General features: G+C 57.2%; 1 protein-coding gene across 3 annotated transcripts; it reads right to left on the bottom strand.

The window, feature by feature from the left end:
* Positions 1–2380: 2380 nt before the first annotated feature.
* On the bottom strand, positions 2381–9986 carry KMT5C (lysine methyltransferase 5C). Of its 3 annotated transcripts, none has more exons than XM_081807321.1 (9): positions 9883–9986; positions 8025–8262; positions 7701–7866; positions 7192–7301; positions 6293–6456; positions 6153–6172; positions 3987–4123; positions 3680–3906; positions 2381–3568 (listed from the first exon to the last, which is right to left on the bottom strand). In XM_081807321.1, the coding sequence occupies exons 2-9, from the start codon at positions 8132–8134 to the stop codon at positions 3075–3077; spliced, it is 1428 nt and encodes a 475-aa protein (XP_081663447.1). In that variant the 5' UTR covers positions 8135–8262; positions 9883–9986; the 3' UTR covers positions 2381–3074. The 3 variants fall into 3 exon arrangements, with proteins under 3 accessions (XP_081663447.1, XP_006748666.1, XP_081663448.1); XM_006748603.3 differs by having other exon boundaries at positions 3680–3864; XM_081807322.1 differs by having other exon boundaries at positions 6335–6456.
* Positions 9987–18520: the final 8534 nt, after the last annotated feature.

Here is an 18520-nt window from a genome sequence, read left to right as displayed (position 1 = left end):
CCCCTGCTCGCCTCACCACCCCCTTCCCCACCTCCCCCTCTTCCCCCAGTGCCATCCCCTCGACCTCAGGCCATCTCTCCTCCTCCCGTCTCTGCAGACCCTCAGCCAGCTCCTTCCTCCCTCTCTGCACAGAGGCTCAATCAGGTGCTTCCCTCTCAGAATCAGCTGCCCTTCGAGGCACCTGCTCTCCCTCTCCTCCCCTCCCCCCCCCCAGGAAGCCCTGCGGCCCAGCTCCAGCCTCCTCTCTCTGGTGTCCGCCTTTGTCAGAGCCTGAGGAACTCTGAGAAACGGTTCAAGCCCCAGCTGCACAGCGTACCGGCCCTGTGGCCCCAAATTCCCTAAGCCCCCTGCCCCATGGTCTTTTCATCCCAAATGCGGTGATGACAACACATGGACTTCGTAGGGCTATTGGGGAGGATGATGCTATGAGTTACGGGTTACAATCCTCTAGCCTGGTGTTCTCAGGGCGTGGGGGGGGCTCTGTGTCAGCAATTCGAGGGACTCAGAATCAGCGTGGCGGTTCGATAGCCAGCTGCCCTCCTCCACCAGCAGCTCCAGGAGGGCCAGCCCGTCAACAGGGGCCTGGAGCTGCCGGAGGCATCTGGTCAACGCCATGTGCACGCAAAAGGGTCAGAGAGCGCCCCCAAGGAGACACATGGCCCAGGATTGGGGTGCCCGGCCTGGATGGCACTCTTGGCTCTGCTGCAGTCCCAGCCGCCAGAGGCAAGGAGAGAGCTGGGGAGGGGGGAGCAGAGCGCAGACCTCGCCCTGTGAGCTGCAATTATTCCGTTTCCTGCAGCTCCTTCTTTCCTTCACCACCCAGGTCTTCCCTGTGCCCTCGCTCAGGCTGCCTGCCGTGGGTCTGATGGGGCTCCAGGCCCTCCCCCGACCCTCACGCTCCCCTCCCCCTGGGCCTGAGCCACCAGGGGGAGCTCCCGATGCCAAGCCCGGCTCCCGCCCCCACCCCCGGGTCCTGACACTTCACTGGCCACAACTTGAGCTCCTTGCACTTCCCTGCCGTGGTGGGGGCCGTTTTCTCGGGGCTCAGGGCGGAAACTGGCAGCAAGGTGGGTGCCCGCAGGCCATTTGTAAAGGGGGGAGCCCTGGGAGCACTGTCATGAAGGCTGGGCAGCGTCAGGGCCACAGTTCCTGCCCTGGAGGTCTTCCCTCCCCATCCCCTTGTCGTCCAGCCCAGTGACTCTCAGCAGGGGTGGCTTTGGCCCCAGGGGGACATTGGGCAGTGTGTGGAAACACCTTTGTCACAACTGGTGCTCCTCATCCTACAACACAGAATTAGCTGGCTCCAGGCAGCGGCCGTGCCAAGGGTGAGACCCTGACCATCGGTTTCTGATCTTTGTTTCTGGGGTTTGAGACACTCTTGAGAATCTGATGAAGGCTTCAAACCCTCTCCCCTGAGAAGAACACACAGACGCACATTTAAAATAGAATTTTCGGAGGTTCTTGTAACCCTCAGTGGCCGCCTGGGAGGAGAATCCTGCCTAGAAGCCACGGTGAAGGCGCCTGCACGCCAGTCCGTGTAGAGGCCCCCTTCTTCGTGGACGACGCCATCCCTCTGCGTCCTCTTCGCCCTCGTCTTTAACAGGAGGGAGAAACCTAGCAGGGGAAGTAGGAGTTGCAGGGAAGAGACACACTCTCACTCTCTCCTTCTGAAAGGAAGTGGGCTCTCTGTAAATGAAAGGAATTTCAAGTAAAACGATTACAGCTCTGCATGGTGCCCCCTCAGGTGGTCCCCCCTCCCTGCCCCACCCCGTCCTCAGCTCCCCCAGCCCCACCTGACCCTCAGGCATGGGTGAGGCCTCAGGGCCAAGGAGGAAAACAGTGCCCCCAGGCCCCCCTCCCCCCCCAGCCCCCCGCCCGCTCACTGGTCTTGTTAGCTGTCTGCATTTCTTGCATTTCTTCTGCACCACTGGGGCGGAGGTGACAATGAAGAGGGATGGCAGGGTCCCCACTGACCTGGATCCTGAGCAGCTTGAGAAGGTTCATCGCCCTGGTCCCATAGAGCTGGGCCGACCAACAGGACTCGGACGAGGGTGCGGGGCAGCTGACTTCGGAGGGGCAGCCGGCCCCGTGTGACCGTGGGCGAGTCCCTCTGCTTGCTGGACTGTTACCTTGTCTGAACGACAGGGAGCGTCCCCTCCCACGTGAGGACAGCTCCGGAAGCACTCTTCAGAAGTCTGGTTCTCTGTCCTCCGCCATCCTCAGGGGCATCCTGTGGACCCTTCACCCTTCCAAAGCTCGTAGGCCCCCAAAGCCTGGGCCGCCTCCCCCGGCCTGGTCTCCCCAGCAGGGCTGAGGGTCTCACCCCACTGACAAACATCCCCTCAAAACATCAATCAAAATGAAAACCTACAAAGGGCACTGCTTATAACAAGGTTTTAATAAAATAAAAAGTTCAAGTGCTTCCAATCCCCCAACATACCCCATTCTGGTGTGGGGGAGGGGAGGGACCCCCCACACCCCAGTAGCACCAGGGACAGCACCATGAGAAAGATGAGGTCGCATCCGGCCTCCCTGAGACCCACGGGCTGGTGAGGACGTGTCCCAGACATCCCCCCCAGCCTGCCCCCCACCTCGGACAGTCGCAGAGCTGAGAGCAAGCCCACTCGCCTCCGTAGCGCAGTCTCTAGGCAGTGCCACCCCCAGGTCAGTTCTGCCTCCTCCTGAGGCCTGGGCTTCTGGGGAGACGCCATGGGGTGGCCCCCACCCCTTATGGCTTTGCTCCCTGGGCAGGAGGTGGGAAGGGAAGGGAACGGCTCCCGCAGTCCTGAGGCTGGAGTTGGGGTGGGAGGGCAGCAGCGGCCAGGGCACCCTGCTGGGGTGGGGGTGGCTCAGGGGTCAGCAGTCACAAAGGGTCAGGGGTCAGATCCCTGGGTGTCTCCAAACCAACCCAGCCCCGGGCAGAACTGTGCTGGGGCCAAGGGCCAGCTCCCTCCCAGAGGTCCAGCGGCTCCTTCTAGAGGTCAGTGAGTCCCCGAGAACTTGGGGCTCGGGGCCAGGGGGGACGAGGAGGGACTCCTTCCTCTCCTGGCCTGGGGCCTTCCCTGTCCAGCCCATCACGGCCCGTCACCGTTGACATCCAGGTCAATGGAGCCGTGGCTGACCACCAGCCTCAGGCGCTTGGGTGGGGAGAAGGGGGCAAAGGCAAGGGCCTGCTTGGGGATGGGGGCAGGGCCTGGGGTCCCGGCAGGCGCAGGGGCAGCGGGTGGGGCCGGGGCCACACGGCTCAGGTCCACACGCACCACGTAAGGCAGCCCATAGCGCCGGGCCCAGTGCCAGTCCTGCTGCGGGGCCCAGTGGGCGCGGGGGGCCGGGCCCAGGGCCACCAGGGCCTCTGCACGCAGGCAGCAGTGGGGACCACAGCCTCCCCACCGGTGCAAGGAGATGCGGGCGGTGCGGAGAACGGGGGCCGCTGGGGCCCGCCGGGGCTGGGGGCGCCGGCGCCTCCGGGGGCGCACCCGGAGCTGGGGCTGAGGCAGCCACTGGAGCCAGAGGGGCGAGGCGTCAAGGCGGGCACTGCAGGGCAGGGGGCGCCTGGGCTGGCAGGTGGCTACGGAGGCCGGGGGGAGCGGGGAGAAAGGAGTGTGAGCAGGGCCTCTGGCAGGGACCCGAGGGCGGGAGGTGGCGGGAACAGACAAGGGCTTGGGCCTGGGGGGCTCACCACAGAATGGGTCCCGGCGCAGCGGGGAGAGGTGGGCACAGGCCCTCAGGCCCAGCGGACCCTGCCGGCCACCGCCATCCAGGCCCTGCTGCAGCCTCCGCTTGGTCTCCCGGAGCTCGTACTTGTCCAGGGGCCGAGGGGGCAGGGGTGCCCGGGGCCGGAGGCGGAAGGCTCCTTCACCTTTCCTGGTTGGGGGGGGCCGGGAGGGAGAGAGAAGGGAGCGGGCCCTGAGGAAGCACTTCCGGGTTCACCGCAGCGGCCCTCTTGCTGCTGCCCTCCTCCCCAGGACCCCTCCCGGGTGCCTCACCTCTCACACGTGTAGCATTCACAGTGCTCATTCTTCTCACCAAAGAAACCCTCCCCGTAGAAGCAGGTCACCTCATCCCCCGGCTCAATGTCCCGGAGCACCTTCACGCAGGCCGCGTTCCCATCTGCGGGCACAAACTGGGGGCCCGGCTGCTCAGTGGCCTGTCCTGGGGGCGCCTGGCCAAGTGCACTCCCAGGGATGGGGACGGGGACAGGGACAGGCAGTGCAGGCGCAAATGGGGCCCAGCCGCTCAGAGGCCTGTCCTGGGGGCTGCCGGGCTCCACCCCACCTGGCCAAGTGCACTCCCAGGGACGGGGACGGGGACAGGGACGGGCAGTGCAGGTGCAAACAGGGGGCCCGGCTGCTCAGCGGCTTGTCCTGGGGGCTGCTGGGCTCCACCCCGCCTGGCCAAGTGCACTCCCAGGGACAGGGACCGGGGACAGGGATGGGCAGGGCAGGCGCAAACAGGGGGCCCAGCTGCTCAGCGGCCTGTCCTGGGGGCTGCCGGGCTCCACCCCGCCTGGCCAAGTGCACTCCCAGGGACTGGGACCAGGACAGGGATGGGCAGCGGCTGGGCCCCCGGGAGGCCACCTCTCTGCACACACTCCCCGACCTCCCGCCCAGTTGCTGGCCTCCACCCTCCCTGCAGGACGATGATCTAACTGGCCCCTGGCAGTGTTAGCAGCCCGCACTGCCTGCCCCCTCCTGCACTCTTCCTCCGCCCCCTCTGACCCGCCACAGCCCACCCCCCACTCCCCACCAGCCTGCACCCTGGCGGCCAGGTCCAAGCTCTGGCCGCTCCCTTCCCATGCCCGTCCACTCTGCAGCTCCAGTCTGGGACGGCTGCCCCACCGGCCACTCCTGCCCCTGCCTCTGCCCCCTGCCCCCGCCTCCTACCTTCTGCCCCACCCCCGGGAGGAGTGGGACTCTCATGGGTCCCTGCACTCCAGCCTGACACACACGTAGGTAGGGATGGCTCTCACCACCGCCTGCCTGATCCCAGGCCAGCTTGCTGGAGCCTCTGTGTGCAGGGTCTTGCGTCTTTGTCCTCTCTATTCCCCCGGACTCTCACCCAGTTACACAGCAGGTCACACATCAGGTCACACGCCAGCCTCTGGCCCCTCTCCTTCCTGCCAAGCCTCTAGCTCCTCAGCTGCCAGACCATCTCAAAACCCAGCCCCATTATTCACCCAGGAGGAGCGTCCATGGCAGACTTGAGCTCCTCTGTGGCACGCGAGGCCAGAGTCACCATGCCGGGCCCGTCTCCAGGAGGCCCTCCACTGAGACATATCCGTCTGGGATGCCCTGACACGCCTCGGTTTTCCTTCAACACCTAGGAAAATCCTAGTCCTCCTCCAGCGCCTGGCTCTGGCGGGACTTCTGGACAGCCTCCCTGCTCCACATGGTGCCTGGCTCCTGGGCCCTCAGGTGGCTGCCACCCGCCTCACGACAGGGCCTTGTTTTCTGTCCTACCCTGCACGTTTCCCACCCCCAAAGCCACGTCACGGGCCTGCAATCACAGAGCACAGGAACCATGGGTATGTGCTTCACCTCCGTAGCAGGAGGCCAGTGGAGAGGAGTGAATGCAGCTGGGGGCTGCTGGAGCCAGGCCTCGAACCAGTTCTAACCCCGGAGCCCCAGTGCCGAACCCCCACCACACCTCGGGGCTCCACACTTGGCAGGATGTGCACTTCCTGAGACAGCTTTCTCACACTCCACACAAAACACACAGTGGTCCCCCCAAAACGCTGCTTCCCCAGCTCACTCCCTCTGCCTGGAAGCCCAGCCTCCCAGAGCCTCGTGCTCTGGGGCTCCCCCTGGCCCCACTCTGGTGGCACGGATTGGCAGGGTCCTGCCACCTGGGCCTCCTGCCTCCTGCTGTGGCCAGGGGGCATCTCCACGTCAGGCCTGGGGCTCCAGGTGCAGGGGCAATTTCTGTCTCCCCGTCACCACACTCCCCCCTCCAAGTGGCACAGCCAGGACCCTGGCCGAGGCCCCCCCCCCCCAAACTCTCTGATAGACTCTGATAGCTGCAGGCACAAACTGGGTTGTGGCCGGGGTGGGGGACTCTGGGCACTTTCTGGCTAGTCACTGACCCAAATGCCCCTCCCTGGGGCCCCCTTGTTTCCCCCATGCCCACTCCTGGGGGGGGGTCCCAAGTCTCACCTTGCAGTTGGGTTTGCAGTCTGGAGCATCAAGGAGAGGGCGGGGGAGAGAAGAGACTCAGGTGAGTGGAGGGCTGGGCAGAGGAGAGTGGGGGGCCACCCCTCCATGCCTCCCCCCACCTGCCCTGCCCCCACCCCCACCATGGTTTATGAAGGCCGCGGGGCCCAGCCACAGCTGCGCACTGCGTTTTCGGGTGGAGTACATGATGCTGAAGTCATTCTCCCCGGCCCTCAGCAGCCCTTCGTCGGCCTCCCGCAGCTCCGCGATGCAGCCCACCAGGAGTTCCAGCTTCTCGTTCTTCTTCCTGCCAAGAGGCCAGGCCGTAGGTCTGTGAGCAGTGCCTCCCACCACCGTCTCGGCTGACAGGGGTCTCTGGGGGCTGGGGCACCAGGCCTCCTGCAGGCCGCTGCTGGCCACTGTGGTCCTCTTCCCAGATTTCTCAGATCCACCCACCTTCCTGGGGCACTTCCTGGATCCTGCATCCTCCAGGACAGGATGGCGCCCAGACAGGACACCATGTGGACCCAGGCACCCCTCCTGCTGTCCTCTCGCCCTGGGATCCTCCTCCAGCCCCCACTTGTGCGAGGCCCAAGGGCTCCTTCGCCTGCACTCCCCATGAGCCCCAGTAACTCCCCGCAAGCTGCTACCCAGCCCGCCCCCACCACGCTTCAGCAGACCCTCTGGTGGGCCTCTGCTTAGGCCCGGTTCCCAAGAATACTCAAAATTCCCTTGTGGCTGATGAAGCACCAAGGAACTGAGATCAGTACCTGTGTGTGTACTCAGCTACCACCTGCCTTCTGTCTACACTGTGAGCGGCCGGCAGGGTCCATCCTGCTCACTGTCCTGTCCCTTACCCAGCAGTGCGTGCTAGGCCCCACTGGCACCAAGGGATGCCTGCCCCACTGGCCACTCCTGCCCCTGCCTCCTGAGCACAAACGGTACTTCCTTAGCAGGCCCTGGAACCCTGGGGTCCCATAGGTTCTCATCCCCCATCAGGGCTGCTGTAGGCGAAGAGGGTCTGTGAGCTCCGCCCTCTTACCAAGCTCTGGTAGACACAATCTTGGCTCCATTTGTCTCCATGGAATAGCGTGTACAGGGCAGGATGGTAAAGCCGCTTTCAGGCAGGAAGGCTCGGAGGTAGCGATAGATCTGGGGGAGGTGAGGGGGTGGGCGGGGTGAGGAGCTGGGGCAGGGTCGTCCTCGGCCCTCTCTCTCCTGGGTCCTAGTCCTGCTCTGCCACTGACTTGCTGTGTGGTCTTGGGGGACTCACTTCCCCTCTTGGGGGCTCAGTTTCTTCATCTGTCAAATGAAGAGGTTGTACTCCATCTCAGAGGACCCCCAACTCTCCTCTCCTTGGATTCTCTGAGCCTCGTCTCAGATGGTCCCAACGGCTAGGAAGTTAGGGAGTCCGGGGCGGGGAACTTCATCGAGGGGTCTGGAGCCTGGGGCTCCAGAAGTTCTGCCTGGCAGGGTGGAGGACCCAGGACAGGCCGAGGTGACAGGGAGGACACGTGGACTGAGGGTGGGGGAAGGGAAGGGCGCCCTCACGTGGGTCTTGAGGGCAGCCTCCTGCCGCGGGCCCCGGCTCTGGAAGTAGTGGGCCATCCAGCCTCCCAGCGTCAGGGCCCGGTACGCAGCCTCCAGGTCCCGCTGCCTCAGGAAGGCCTCCAGCGCTGAGCGCAGGTAGTGCTGTCGCCGCAGGGGGGGCACGGGGCTGGGGGAGAGGGCACGCCTGGGTCCCAGGGCCTTGGCCTATTCCCTCCGGGCCTTCCCGGGCCCCGCCCCCACCCCCACTTGGGGCTGCAGGGGCCGTGGAGGAAGGGAAGGGGTCCCCGCGGAGCCCTGGGTCCACCCTGTCCCAGGCCGCCTCACCTGACGTTCATCTTATGGGTGCGGAAGCCGAGGTAGGGGTCCAGGACAAGGCTGGTGGCAAGGTCGTCATTCTCACACAGCTCTCTGGCTGTCACTCTGTCAGGTCCCATGGTGCCCCACGGACCATGCTGCCTCTGGCCCAGAGTGGAGGGCGCAATGGAGGGGCAGGGGCAGCGCCCCGGGACTCCCACTTCCGAGCTGCCGAGGATTTGGCAAGCCTTTCGGTCTCCAGTCTCATCTACAAACCAGGGAGTAAAGGCAGGCTGACTTCACAGGGCTCTCAGCGAAGACGGATGCAACAAGTACTTCCGACAGTGGGGAAGCCCCCCAAAGAAACGTCAGTCATCGTCATGAGGATCTTCATGCTCTGGAGCACAGACACCAACCCCCCAAGCCCACACGACCACCTGCTGTGCACACCCACACACTCACACGCAGGTTCCCTCATGTCCCCACGCGCGCGCGTGCGCGCGGGCACACACACACACACACGCACACACACACGCACAGGCGCGCACGCACGCACAGTCCCTACTGGCCCAGGCAAGGCTGATTAATTGGCAGTCAGGGATAACCCAAAAGGCTTAGCCCTGCAGGAGGTGGGAGTCGGGGGAATCCATCTCCACCTCCAGCCCTCACCAAGGAAAAATCCAAGGCTTCCCACCCGCTAGGACTGACTGTTCCTCCACCCACCCCCATGCTTGTTGGCCTCAGCCTCCACCTCCCTCCTGTCCCTCCCATCCTCCCCAACCCCCCAAGCAGCCCTTGGGAATCATCAGGAGGCTCTGGGTGAAGCCCCAGGCAGCCTGGAGGGGGGTGAGGGGAGGGAGAGCAGAGGACGGATCCCAGCACCTGCTCCCTCTCCAAGGATTCTGGGGGAGGGGGGGCTCAGAGGACAAAGCGGGGAAGGGGGGAGAGAAAAGGAATGATATGGAGAAGCAGAACAGGTCTATAAAAAGGGGAGAAAGAAGGGAATTAGCAAAAGGAAACAAAACAAGACCCCTAACCCTGACTACGGAGGGCCTGCTGGGCATCCAGACCTAGGTGCTTCAGGGAGAGTCCATAGGGGATGGCAGGGAAGGGGGAGCAGAAGACGGATCAGCAGCTAGAGCTGGGGGGAAAGGGGTTCTAGAAAAGACAGGAAGGCTGGGGATAAAGAGGGGGCGCTGCGAGAGGGCGCCGGGACAGAGCGGAAGCTGCAGAGAGGCATGTGGGGAAAGACAAAATACACAGACTGCACAGAGGGGAGCTGGGCAGGGAGAAGAAGGGCCGGGGGTGCCTGCTGGACACAGAGCACGGCGGAAGGCCTGGGGGTCACGGATGACCCCACCGAAGCCAGAGTGGAGACCTGGGGTCGACGGTAGGTCCTGAGGAGGTGGAGGGGGGCCTAGGGGTCCATAGCCGGGCTTGGAGAAGCAGAGAAGGGGCAAGTCCTGCGCGTGCAGGGAGGAGCGAGCCTGGGGTCCAGGTAGGGACCTGGGCAGGCACTGAGGGTCCAGGAGCGGGGGCTGAGGTCCGCGGGGCGACACTGGGGAAGCAGACAGGGGCCTGGCAGGCAGCGAGAGTGCAGGGGAAGGGCCTGAGGTCCAGGGAGGGGAGTAGAGAGTCAGGGCGACCCGAGGGGTCCGCTCAGGCCCGGGAGTGCGGGGAGGGGCCTGGGTGAGGAAGCACAGGGAAGGGGCTGGGCGCCCGGGGCAGCCTGAGGCCCGCCGAAGGGCCGGGAGACGTGGGCGCCTGGACACGAGGAGGGGCCGGGCGGGGCGGGGGACGGTCGGGGCTGGGGGCGACCGGGAGCCAAGGCGGCGCGGGCTGGGGGCCGAGAGGGGGCTCAGAGGTCGGGCCCCGCGCCGCCCCTCACCCGCTTCTCCTCCTCCTCCTCCTCCTCAGGCACCCGCGCCGCCGCCGCCACCACCTCCCACTGCCTGCTCCAGCTCTCGTCAGACACGGTCGCCGCGCCTCCCGTCTGCGCCGCCGGGCCCGCCCCGCCGCGGCCATCGGGAGCTCCCATTGGGCGAAGCCGCCGCCACTCCTCAGTGGCTGCGGCGCTCACGCCGCTCCCATTGGCCGAGTCCGCTCGGCCCCTCCCCGCCTGCCCTCCCGTTCGTGCCCCTATGAAACCCCGCTCCGCCCGCGCCGCTGCCAAGCGCCGCCGACTGCGGCTAATGGCTCCTGTTGCTGTCATTCCACCGCTGCCATGGAGACTTGCCCCGCCCACTGCTCGGAGTCGACGCCCTCATTGGCCGAGAGCGTCGAGGCTCCAGGCTAAACTCGGGTTTGGGTCAGGTTATTCGGGTCCAAGTGGAAAGGGGGCGGGCTCAGCCGGCTCCACAGCGCGCGCATGATTGGCTGGCCCTGGAACGGCTCGTCCTTCCATAGGCTAAGGCCTCCGCCCGTCAGCGTAGAGTCGCGACTGGCCCATTCTCTTTCTCCGGTGAAACCTTCGCGAACCGCGGGGAGAAAGCTGGGGCGGGCGCGAGGGGTGGGTGCGCGGGCGCCTCCGTCGACCCCGCCCGGCCTGCCGTTGCCAAGGAGACAAAAGTTTATTGACAGTCCTGCCCAGCTACAAAGGGCGCCTCGCTCTTCCTCTCTGCTCGACGACCTTCTCCGCCCCACGTACCCCGGTTAATTTCGGGAGCACCCACGGGAGCTCTGCGGGTGAACGGGTCGCAAAGGAGGAGCCCGGGAAGCGGGGCCTTTGGAGAAGGCTCCCACGGGACAACCCCCTCCCCCAGTTGGGATCACCAACCTGCTCCAATCCTGGAGGCATCCATAATTAGCAATTCGTCATAATTACGCCCAGAATAATAAGCTCCGCGCTTGGAGCAGGCGGTCTTTGTTTTGCTCAGTGCTGTGTATCACGGTGCGCTTCGAACAATGCCTGGCACGGAGTAGGTGCTTCCTTAATGTGTACTGAATGAATGAATGAATGAATGACCAGCCAGTGAGGATGAAGCGGGCAGTTTCTGCGTCGCTCTGTGGACGGTAGGAAGTGGCTTGCCCTCTCTGGCCCTCAGATTAGCGTTTGTAAAACAAGGATCACACTGGTCCCTCTCTGAGGGTTTCTCCTTAATACCCTCCTGGGTGTCTTCAATAGCGCTTCCAGCATCCCCACCCCCATCTCTGTTTATGCTGTTCCTTCCCCAGCTGGGACTACCCCCTCTGAGACTGCTCTCCCCAACCGAGGTACCCTCTACAGCCCCCCAGTAAGGATGGCCACAGCTCCAGAGGACAGCAACGGCCAGCAAGCAGAGAGGACTCCAAAAACTGAGCTCTCTGGCAAAGTCCAAAGTCCTATCAGTATGTCTGAATCTTAGAAGCGCATTCCTTATGAACACCCTCGAGAAACACTCGCAAATGTGAGCAGAAAGATAAGCTCCCAACAGTGTTTGCAGTGATGAGAAAACAAAAAACAAAAAACTGGAAACGGCTTAAATGTCCATCACATGAAGAATGGATAAATGGATCGTGACATATTCATACAGGGGAACACCATACAGCAGTGAAAGGGAATGAACCAGCACTCCGGATATCAACCTGGACAACCGCAAAGCATGTTGCTGGTTGTGGAAGTCCGCATAGTTGAGTGCGGGAAGTTTTAAAGCACAAAACACAAGGGTTGTGTGTGGATGCGTGTCTTAAATGTGTATAAACATGCATTGGCGTGACAAAAGTAGGCGCAAGGCCCTACCGCTGACCCCTGCAGGTGGGACGGAAGGAATGCAATCAGGAAGCCACACAGGACATTGATAGTTGCACTTTTTTTTTTTTTTTTTTGTAAGCCCAGAGGTGGAAATCATGAGTTCGCTATATTCACTATCTGTTGTTTTTCTATGCGTCAAAAGATTTCTTAATATGAATAAAAATTTGACCTGCCGGGTGCCTGGGTGGCTCAGGTTATGATCCCAGAGTCCCACCTTAGGCTCCCTACTCAGCGTGGAGTCTGCCTCTCTGCCCCTCCCCCGGCTCGTGCACTCTCTCTCGTGCTCTCTTCTCTCACTGTTTCTCAAATAAATAAATAAAATCTTGGGGAAAAAAAAATTGACCTTCCAATGCCACTGCCAGGGTTTTATTCGAAGGAAATAACTGACAAGTGTTAAGATATTTATATATAAAGATGTTTGCCTCAGTGTTGTTTAAGACACAGAAAAATAGAAAGAGCCTTAATGTCCAACAATAGAAGATTGGTTGGATCACTTAGAGCAAATCCACCAGATGGAATAACGACAATGCCTAACAGTTACTGAGCTCTTAGCACAGGCCAGTGATTTTGCAAATAGCCCTGCGGGGAATGGGCTGTTGTGACCCCCATTGTACAGATAAGCAAAGTGAGGCTTACAGAGGGGATTGAACAGGCCATCAGGCACCAGGTTTACTCTCAAACTCTGGGCTGTGGCGCCCAGATAGCGTCCAGCGGGTTCTCAATCTCAGATGGCATGCTAGCAAGGGGCACCCCAGAGAAGGCCTGAAACTTGGACACATGCTAAAACATAGATGGACCTTGCAAACATGCCAGGTAAAAGGAGTCAGACACAAAAATTCACCTATGGAATGATTCCATTTCTTTTTTCTTTTTTTTAAAGATTTTATTTATTTATTTTAGAGAGCATGCGCTCAGCGGGGGGGTGGGGGGTGCGGGACAGAGGGAGAGAATCTCAAGCCTACTCCCCATGAGTGTGGAGCCCCATTTGGGGCTCGATCTCACGACCCTGAGATCATGACCTGGGCGGAAATCAAGAGTTGGACGCTTAACCAACTGAGTCTCCCCCCTCCCCAGGCACCTGGGAATGATTCCATTTCCAAGAATTTTCCAGAATAGGTAGATCCATAGACACAGAAAGCAGATTCATGATTGCCAGGGGCTGGGGACGGGGAGGTGGGGAGGGACTAATAATAGGTATGGGGTTTCCTTTTTGGATGAAGAGGTTCTGGAACTAGAGAATGGTGATGTTGCAGAACATCGTGAATGTACATAAAGCCATTGAATTGTATACTTCAAAATGGTTAAAAGGGTAAATTTGATGTTAAGTATATTTTACTACTGAAAGAGAGAGAGAGAGAGAAATAATCATCTGGGGAATATAGTGAAAATATAGATTCTAAGTCTCAGCCTCCAAAAAGCCCGGTTGAGTATTTTTTTTTTAAAGATTTTATTTATTTATTTATTTGAGACAGAGAGAATGAGAGAGAGAGCACATGAGAGGGGGGAGGGTCAGAGGCAGAAGCAGGCTCCCTGCCGAGCAGGGAGCCCGATGCGGGACTCGATCCCGGGACTCCAGGATCATGACCTGAGCCGAAGGCAGTCGCCTAACCAACTGAGCCACCCAGGCGCCCAGCCCGGTTGAGTATTTAATAATGAATCATTTTATTTTATTTTATTTTTTAGATAATTATTCTTTTTTTAAGGTATTTATTTATTTATTTATTTATTTGATATATAGAGAGAGACAGCAAGAGCGGGAACACAAGCAGGAGTGGGAGAGGGGGAAGCAGGCTTCCCGCTGAGCAGGGAGCCCAATGCGGGGCTCGATCCCAGTACCCTGGGATCATGACCTGAGCCGAAGGCAGACGCTTAACGACTGAGCCACCCAGGTGCCCCTAATAAATTAATCATTTTAGGACAGTGCTGCCCAAGTGTAGCCTGTGTCCCCGCAGCTTCAAGCAGGATCACATGGGTGCTTGGTGGGAATGAAGAATTTTGGGCCACATCCCAGAATTCCGAAATCAGAATCACCCAGACTAGTGGTTGGAATGCTCTGGAATGCTTGAGAAGCAGGCCATAGAGAATACCTTTGCAGGTGGCTTCTTCAGACCACACATTCACAGGCTGGAGGGATGTTGTGGGCTTAGTAACTCCCAAAACTTGTTATAAGACCATAAATTCAGGATGACCATATTTTGAGGGGAAAGGGATATGTATATATAAATTACATGATTGGGGACAAGGATGTGGAGAAAAGGGGACCCTTGTGTCTGCTGATGGGAATGTAAGTTGGTGTAGCCGCTATGGAAAATGGTATGGTGTCTCCTTAAGAAATTAGAAATAGAAATGCCATATCATCCAGCAATCCCATTTCTGGATATATACCAAAAGAAAATGATCACTATTGCAAAGAGATATCTGCACTCTCGTGTTTACTGCAGCATTATTCACAACGGCCAAGATGTGGAAACCACCTGAGTGTCTGTCGATGGGTCGATGACAAAATAAAATGTTGGGTATGTATGCATGATAGAATATTATTCATCTGTGAGGAAGAAGGAAATCCTGCCATTTGCAACTATATGGAAGAAGCTGGAGGCCATGCTGCTGAATGAGATAAGATAGAGAAAAACAAATACTGCACAATCTCACATGTATGTGGAATCTAAAAAAAAGGTTGAACTCATGGAAGCAGAGAGCGGGAAGGTGGTTACCAGGGGTTGGGGAAGGAAGGCGAGATGTCGGACAAGGGTACACACTTACAGTTATGAGATGAATGAATGGCCAGAGTTAACAATACTGTATTGTATACTTGAAGTTTGCTAAGAGAGTAGATCATAACACACACACACACACAAAGGGTAACTGTGAGGTGAGGGATGTGTTAATTAGCTTCATTGTGGTGATCATTTCACACTGTGTATGTATATTGAGCCATTATACTGTGTACTTTATTTTTTTTTTTAAGATTTATTTATTTGTCAGAGAGAGAGAGAGCACAAGCAGGGGGAGTGGCAGGCAGAGGGAGAAGGAGGATCCCAGGACCCTGGGATCATGACCTGAGCCAAAGGCAGACCCTTAACTGCCTGAGACACTCAGGCATCCTGACACGTATCCTATTTTTTTTTTAAATTTTTTAAAAGATTTTATTTATTTATTTGACAGACACAGCGAGAGAGGGAACACAAGCAGGGGGAGTGGGAGAGGGAGAAGCAGACTTCCCGCGGAGCAGGGAGCCCGATGCGGGGCTCGATCCCAGGACCCCGGGATCATGACCTGAGCTGAAGGCGGACGCTTAACCGGCTAAGCCACCCGGGTACCCCTACTGTATACTTCAAATATATAAAATTTTGTTTGTAAATCGTACCCCAATAAAGCTGGGAAAAAAAATAAATGGTTGTGGGGGAAACTGTCTCTCTGTTTTCATGTATGACTTGTGTAATGACCAAACGTATATAATAAAAGAATAAAATATAAGTATTACATACCGTGTGTTAGTTTATAAACACCTATATCCACATACATGCTTACGTATACGTACGCACGTAACTCTATCTATATCATCATCATCATGCTCAAAGTTCAGCAATGAATTCACACCTTGGTGGTCAGCCTCCAAGATGACCCCCAGTGACCATCATCCCTACGAGACTTCACAACCTTGTGCATGTCCTTCCACTCTGAATAGGGCTGAACTGGTGCCATTTGAAGGACAGGGCAAACATGATGGCATGCCCAAGGCCAACTCACCAAGGACATGATGGCTTCCATCCTTGCTGTCTCTGGGATCACTCCTCTGGGGGAACTTGGCAACAGTCTGAGAGGTCATCAAGGCCACCTCATGGAGAAGGCCATGTGGCAAGGAACCAAAGCTTTGTGCCAACAGCTGGAGAAGAACTGAGGCTTCCTGCCAAGAGTTTGAGTGTCACGTGAGTGAGCCACCCTGGAAACAATCCTTCTATCTCCAGACTGTGCCCCAAACGACATCTTGATTATAACCGGAAGAGCAACCCCAAGCCAGAGCGAGCCACCTAAGCTGCTCCTGAATTCTGGACACACAGAACCAGTGTGAGATGACAAATTCTTATTGTTTTATGCCACTACAGTTAATTGATAGGCATCTGGATTAAAATCCAACATCCTAGGGGCGCCTGGGTGGCTCAGTTGGTTGAGCGACTGCCTTCGGCTCAGGTCGTGATCCTGGAGTCCCTGGATCGAGTCCTGCATCAGGCTCCCTGCTCAGCAGGGAGCCTGCTTCTCCCTCTGACCCTCCCCCCTCTCATGTGCTCTCTCTCTCTCTCTCATTCTCTCTGTCTCAAATAAAAAAAAAATTAAAAATTAAAAAAAAATAAAAAAAATAAAATCCAACATCCTAGGCACCTGGGTGGCTCAGTCAGTTAAGTGTCTGCTTTGGGCTCACGTCATGATCCCAGGGTCTTGGGGCTGAGCCCCACATCAGGTTCCCTGCTCAGCGGGGAGTCTGCTTCTCTCTCTCCCTCTGCCCCTCCCCCTGCTCCTGCTCGTTCTTTCATGCTCTCCCTCTCAAATGCATAAATAAAATATTTATCAAAAAAAAAAAATTCAACATCCCTCCACCATTGTTCCTCTGATCTTAATTATTAACTACTCTGAATTGCTCACTCCGTTACAATCCCATTGGCCTCCTTGCTGGAAGCAAGGCCCTTCCATGCTGTCCTCTCTGCTAGGAAATCTGCCTCCAACTATCCACAGAGCTCCCTCTCTCACCTGCTTTAGATGTTTGCTCAAATGTCACTTCCTCAAGGTGACCTTCCCTAAGGGCCCTGGCTGGAGGAGCCCAACTACCCCAGCCATCCCCTTACTCTGCTCTGTTGCCTCATAGCCCCAGGATCAGGTACATAATAATCTGTGGGTCCCAGAGCAAAATGAAAATGCAGAGCCTTTGTTCAAAAATGGCTAAGAAAATGGGTGCCTGGGTGGCTCAGATGGTTAAGCGTCTGCCTTCGGCTCAGGTCATGATCCCAGGGTCCTGGGATCGAGTCCCGCATCGGGCTCCCTGCTCAGCGGGGAGACTGCCTCTCTCTCTCTCTGTCTCTTATGAATAAATAAATAAAATCTTAAAAAAAAATGGCTAAGAATTTCAAGATGGTAACAGCAGAGCATTAAACCAATGTAAAGCCCTGAGCCTACAGAGCTCCCACACCTACAAAACTGGTATTGCATAGCACCAACCACTGCCTGACATTATATGTCTCCTTGTTTATTGTCTTCCCCAGCTAGGACAGAAGCTCTAAGAGGGCAGGGACCCTTGTTTTGTTCACGGCTGAGTTTCCAACATCAAGGGCAGTGCCTGGCACATCGCTGACATTTGCCAAAGATTTAATGAATGATTAAACAAGGAACAATGAAAGCAGCCTGACCCTGAAGGACAGAGAAGGCCCTCAGAAAAGGACTATTACCCATGGAATGGGAGAACATTTTTGCCAATCATATATCTGATAAAAGATTTGTAATCTAGAATATAAGTCGGGGCACCTGGTTGGCTCAGTGGGTGGAGCGTGCAACTCTTAATCTCAGGGTTGTGATCCCGGGGTTGGCTGTAGAGATTACTTAAAGATGAAACCGTGAAAAAAAAGGGCGCCTGGGTGGCTCAGATGGTTGAGTGTCTGCCTTCGGCTCAGGTCATGATCCCAGGGTCCTGGGATCGAGTCCCGCGTCGGGCTCCCGGCTCAGCAGGGAGCCTGCTTCTCCCTCTGACCCTCTCCCCTCTCATGCTGTTTCTCTCTCGCTCGCTCTCTAAAAAAAATAAAATAAAATCTTAAAAAAAAAAAAAACCTTAAAAAAAAAGGGAGGGGGTGACTGGGTGGCTCAGTCGGTTAAGCATCTGATCTTAATTTTGGCTCAGGTCATGATCTCAGCGTCGTGACATTGAGCCCCACATCAGGCTCTGCACTGGGCATGGAGCTTGCTTGGGATTCTCTCTCTCCCCGAGCTCTGTCTCTCTTTCTATTAAAAAAAGAAAGAAAGAGGGTGGCTCAGTTGGTTAAGGATCTGACTTCAGCTCAGGTCATGATCTCGGGGTCCTGGGGTCAAGCCCCACGTCAGGCTCCTTGCTCAGAGAGGACCCTGCTTCTCCTCCTCCCTCTGTGCCTCCCCACACTCGTGCTCTCTGTCTCTCAAATAAATAAAATCTTAAAGAAAGAAAGAAAGAAAAACTTGTACGTGAATGTTTATCACAGCATTATTCGTAATAGCCAAAAGGTGGCACTGACCCAAACATCTACAAATGATAAATGAGTAAACAAAACGTGTAAAGGAAATGGCAACACAGGCTGAAACGTAGATGAAACTTGAAAACATTTTGAAAGTGAAATAAGCCAGACACACACACATGAAAATATTGTGTGATTCCACTAACATGAGGCACCTGGAAGAGTCAAATTTATAGAGACAGAAAGTGGGGTGGTGGCTGCCAGGGGCTGAGGGAGGGGAAATGGGGAGTTATTAGTTAATGGGTAAAAAGTTTCTGTTTGAGATGATGAGAAAGATCTGGAGATGCACAATGGTGATGGTCGCACAACAGTGTGAGTGCGCTTAATGCTGCCGAATTGTACACTTAAAATTGGTTAAAAGGGTAACATTTAAATGGATAAAGAAGACGTGGTATATATATACAATGGAATATTATGCAGCCATCAAAAGGAATGAGATCTTGCCATTTGCAACGACGTGGATGGAACTGGAGGGTATTATGTCGAGCGAAATAAGTCAAACAGAGAAAGACATGTCTCATATGATCTCACTGATATGAGGAATT

This window comes from Leptonychotes weddellii, chromosome 16, assembly GCF_054177405.1.
Source record: "Leptonychotes weddellii isolate Sample4059 chromosome 16, ASM5417740v2, whole genome shotgun sequence".
Lineage (NCBI taxonomy): Eukaryota > Metazoa > Chordata > Mammalia > Carnivora > Phocidae > Leptonychotes > Leptonychotes weddellii.
The sequence above is the reverse complement of the archived record's forward strand: the minus strand, read 5'-3'. Positions and strand labels throughout refer to the sequence as shown.

What these genes read in the sequence shown, in the direction of transcription:
- KMT5C (XM_081807321.1), bottom strand. Translation starts at nt 8,134, where the DNA reads ATGGGACCTGACAGAGTGACAGCCAGAGAGCTGTGTGAGAATGACGAC. An exon ending in ACCCATAAGATGAACGTCAG is followed by an intron (nt 7,867 to 8,024) that starts GTGAGGCGGCCT and finishes CCTCTCCCCCAG; the next exon opens with CCCCGTGCCCCCCCTGCGGC. An exon ending in AGGCTGCCCTCAAGACCCAC is followed by an intron (nt 7,302 to 7,700) that starts GTGAGGGCGCCC and finishes CACCTCCCCCAG; the next exon opens with ATCTATCGCTACCTCCGAGC.